This window comes from Mandrillus leucophaeus, unplaced genomic scaffold (genome assembly GCF_000951045.1).
Source record: "Mandrillus leucophaeus isolate KB7577 unplaced genomic scaffold, Mleu.le_1.0 Scaffold868, whole genome shotgun sequence".
Lineage (NCBI taxonomy): Eukaryota > Metazoa > Chordata > Mammalia > Primates > Cercopithecidae > Mandrillus > Mandrillus leucophaeus.
The window spans coordinates 423,276-427,831 of record NW_012109452.1 but is presented as its reverse complement, the minus strand read 5'-3'; the positions used below and the strand labels follow the sequence as shown (position 1 = coordinate 427,831).

At 39.8% G+C, this 4,556-nt stretch overlaps 1 protein-coding gene across 1 annotated transcript; it reads left to right on the top strand.

Moving 5' to 3' along the window:
• The first annotated feature begins 226 nt into the window (after nt 1-226).
• Nucleotides 227-2,226, top strand: CXCL6 (chemokine (C-X-C motif) ligand 6). Its single transcript, XM_011968964.1, has 4 exons — nt 227-598; nt 714-846; nt 953-1,036; nt 1,373-2,226. The coding sequence occupies exons 1-4, from the start codon at nt 490-492 to the stop codon at nt 1,416-1,418; spliced, it is 372 nt and encodes a 123-aa protein (XP_011824354.1). The 5' UTR covers nt 227-489; the 3' UTR covers nt 1,419-2,226.
• Nucleotides 2,227-4,556: the final 2,330 nt, after the last annotated feature.

Sequence of the window (4,556 nt, the reverse complement as noted above, 5' to 3'; positions counted from 1 at the left end):
GAAATTTTTCTCAAGTCAAAGCTCCCGCTACTTTGGTTTCAACTTTTCTCTCTAATTGGAGAGGAGGAGCATCTCCCAGACATCTGCCTGCCTCAGAGAAGCCAGTCTCCCTAATCCCCTCAGATCCAGGGGATGAGGCCCTGCTGAATAGCTGCTCTCTACTGGCTGGAGCCACACCTCCCTCCACCGCGGGGCGGGGCTACAATGTCCCCCCGGTTAGGGCCGCAGGCAGCTCCTCCCAGTCACCCACCCCACCAGTTCCCATCCTCCGGCCCCCCTCCACCAACCCCTTCTTTCCACACTGCCCCCTGAGTTCAGGGAATTTCCCCAGCATCCCGAAGCCTGAGTTTCCTGCCAGTGGGGAGGGGTGAATGCAGATAAAAGGAGTGCAGAAGGCACCGGGAAACCAAAGTGCTCTGTATCCTCCAATCTCCGCGCCTCCACTCAACTCAGGAACCCACGACCTTTCACAGCGCTCTCTTGACAACTATGAGCCTCCAGTCCAGCCGCGCGGCCAGTGGTCTGGGTCCTTCGGGCTCCTTGTGCTCGCTGCTAGCGCTGCTGCTGCTGCTGACGCCACCGGGGTCCCTCGTCAGCGGTGAGAGCGCCTGGCACTCGGGCACAGCGGCGCATCGCAGCCTTTGCGGGCCGCTGCGTTCCAGGAAACTCTTCCAGCAACCTGCCCTATAAAAATGTCTTTCTTTCTTCCCCAGCTGGTCCCGTCTCTGCTGTGCTGACAGAGCTGCGTTGCACTTGTTTACACTTTACGCCGAGAGTAAACCCCAAAATGATCGGTAAACTGCAGGTGTTCCCCGTAGGTCCGCAGTGCTCCAAGGTGGAAGTGATGTAAGTTCTCCTGTGTTGCTGCGTCCACTGTGACTTAGGCAAGTCCTCCAGCCTGGATCGTCAACCTTTGTGGCTCATGATTGCATGCTCTTTTTCTTTACTTCAGAGCCTCCCTGAAGAATGGAAAGCAAGTTTGTCTGGACCCGGAAGCCCCTTTTCTAAAGAAAAGCATCCAGAAAATATTGGACAGGTATTTGTCCCTTTGATCTTTGTGGTGTTTTAATATCTTCTCTGGAAAGCATATACTTCACAATGTCCTTATTCTCTCTGTAGGATTTAGAGCATGCTTAGAATTACAAGGTTGTTAAGAAGAATAGGGAAACTTTTTTGTCTGGAATGTTCTGGGGAGACCTTTATCACCAATCTTACATGCTTGAACAATGACACAGAGCTCATTACTGGCATCTATTTTTTGTGGGCTCTTTGCTTTTACTGATTTTTTTCCCCACCAAACACTTTTGAAAACCGAATGTAGTAGACAGGAGTGTGGGAATTGGTTATACTAATATAACTCTTTTCTCAACAGTGGAAAACGAGAAAAACTGAGTAAGAGAAAGGACCATACATCGTAAAATTGCCCATTCTTCAGCGGAGCAGTTTTCTGGAGACCCCTGGACCCAGTGAGGATAAGAAGAAAGGGTTGGTTTTTTCCAACAGTCCGTTTTCTACATGGATTCCCTACTTTGAAGAGTGTGGGGAAAGCCTACGCTTGTCCCTGAAGTTTACAGCTCAGCCAATGAAGTGTTTAGCATAGTATTTCTGCTATTTACTGTTATTTTACCTGATAAGTTGTTGAACTCTTTGGCAACTGACCATATTGTAAGCAAAGAATCACCGGTTATTAGTTTTTCAATGAATATTGAATTGAAGATAACTATTGTATTTCTATCATATTCCCTAAAGTCATACTGAAAAGGCTGTGGATTTCATATGGAAATAATGTTTTATTAGTATGTGGCTGAGGGAGGTATCCTGTTGTCCTCACTCACTCTTTTCATAAAATAGGAAATATTTTAGCTCTGTTTCTTGGGGAATATGTTACTCTTTACCCCAGGATGCTATTTAAGTTGTATTGTATTCGAACGCTGAGTGTGTCATACCGTTATCTGTGCAGAATATATTTCCTTATTCAGAATTTCTAAAAATTTAAGTTCTGTAAGGGCTAACATATTCTCTTCCTGTAATTTTAGACATTTGATGTCTTCTTAGTATGGCATAATGTCATGATTTACTCATTAAACTTTGATTTTGTATGCTATTTATTCACTATAAGATGACTATAATTGTGGTCACTAAATGTACACTTTAGATAGATGAAGAAGCCCCAAAACAGGTAAATTCCTGATTGCTAATTTACATAGAAATGTATTCCCTTGGTTTAGTCTTCAAAAAATATATAGCATTGCTAAGATTTTTAGATGTCTATTGTGGATCTTTTAAAGGTTTTGACCATTTTTTTAAAATGAGGAATTAAACATGTATCACATTCAGTATATTAAAATTGCGCTTTCATTTTTCACTGTGTGTCACGTTGGTTTTTGGTAGTTGTACTGTCATTTGGAGAAACAATAAAAGATTTCTAAACCACTCATGTTGTTTCTCCTCCTTCTACTTTTACTATTTACCTTTAATTCTACATTATTCAAAATACTACCTCTGCTCTTCTCTGGCTGGCAGAGAAGGCCCTCATTCCCCAATACCATTGCATTGGTTCAACTTTTCTCCATGCTCAGCCCCCTTCCAGTTACTCCTTCACAGCACCAATAGCCTCTGGGGTCTTCAGAAAACACTAATAGGATAAGATTTCCCTATCTAAATTCTTAAATAACTCCCTGTTTCCTAGACATGAAATAAAAGTTGCTAAACACGATGAATGATGTTCTGTCTCATCTCACTCCTGATCATCAGTATTTCAACTTCCCTGTGCCTCACATTCACTATGGTCAGGCGTTCAGTTCCCTAACTGGGCATGTTCTTTCCCCAGGCTCATGACTTTGTATTTGCTAGGGCCTCTACCTGGAAAGCCCTTACGTTTTTCTGCATAGAAGAGGAGGCTTATTCATCCTTCAGAATTCAGTTCAAGCAATATCTCCTTCGTGAATTTTCCTTGGCATACTCAACAAAGCGTGTGGTTTGCATCTTGGTATTCTCACAGCATCTTCTAGACATCTGAATTATAACAAATATATTCCATTGCTTTTATTTGTTTATAGGTTTCTTCATCTAACTGTATCAGAGCTCTCCTAGAACATCAACCATATTTCATTCAACTCTGCATTCCAAATGTGTGGGGCATAGAATGACTTAATGAATTAATAAGTTATCCTGACCCTCAGGTTGTCAGATATTATACTAAAATCAATAATCTGGCTCATGGTAAATTTTGATTAAATTGTAATTTGTTTACCCTCTTTTCTCCTTCTTGTCGACAGGTAATCCAACAGGGCTTTAGCATGGGTAATCCACTCACCCCTCATTTTCACTTGGCTACCTCTCATCTTTTCTTCCTTTGGGGATAGTTTACCTATCATTTTCTTGAGGCAATCTTTATAACTCTTACTCCTCCCAGATTAAGATCCCTTTTCTATACTCTCATAGCACTCTGTACATTTTATTCATAACATTTTCTCATGAAGGTGACTTTAGAGTTTATAGAGAGTATATGCATGTGGTCATTTGTTTAGAGTCTGTCTATTCCAGCTTCACTGTAAGTTCCATGAGAGCAGGGACAATGTTTATCATCTGTATCTCAGTTCCTCATACAATGCCTGGCACATAGTATATATTTAAACAAATGAGTGATCTTGTTAAACAAGTCTCTCTGTCTCTCTAGTATTAAAAGTGTCTTTTCATACAAAATACCTGTTCTTAGGAAAACCAAGAAAATGAGAAGAAGAAGACTAACCAAATTAGTATGTGTATACACACATTCACACTGTGGCTGAATTAATGTATTATATATGCTTATATTGGCATGTACTTTTACACTTTAGTATATCTAACCTAGGCTTTCCTGTATGTTTTATCTCTCTCTCTATAAAATATATTTAAAAAATATAAAAATATATAAATTTTTTATATATAAAATATAAATTAGATTAATATTTTTAATTATTATATATTGATATATTTAAATAACAGAATGAAAGAAAGAGACACAAAGATATGAAAAAACTTAAAAAGTAGATTCAGAGATGGGCTTTCTAAACATTTTTTCAACAATAAAAAAGTACAAAATATCTCTAATTTTTTTAAATGCATTAAACTTCTGTGGTCTCTTTTTGCTCTCTCAAATGGTATTTTTTTTTTGAACTTATGAATGATACAGTAATTCTGGGGAAACCCTCGAAAGCAAACCAAATTACAAAAATGACCTCTAAATTTCAGTGTTTAAAACAATCCCTGCTATGTCATATTAACTCCAAAATACTTACTGAAAAATGCTTGATTATAAAAGATTAAAGAATATTAAATGCCCTTTGTACAGGTGAAATATAAGATTCATAAAGAAATAAACATTACTGGTTAGTGTTTTTTTTTTGAGACCGAATCTCACCGTCGCCCAGGCTGGGGTTCTGTGACGCAGTCTTGGCTCACTGCAACCTCCGCCTCCCAGGTTCAAGTGATTCTCCTGCCTCCGCCTCCTGTGTAGCTGGGACTACAGGGGTGTGCCACCATGCCTAGTTAATTTTTTGTATTTTTGGTGGAGA

Excerpts from the sequence above, each read along its gene's own strand:
- CXCL6 (XM_011968964.1), top strand. The coding sequence starts at position 490 with ATGAGCCTCCAGTCCAGCCGCGCGGCCAGTGGTCTGGGTCCTTCGGGC. Across the intron at positions 599-713 it reads ACCGGGGTCCCTCGTCAGCG|CTGGTCCCGTCTCTGCTGTG; the intron begins GTGAGAGCGCCT and ends TTTCTTCCCCAG. Across the intron at positions 847-952 it reads TGCTCCAAGGTGGAAGTGAT|AGCCTCCCTGAAGAATGGAA; the intron begins GTAAGTTCTCCT and ends TCTTTACTTCAG.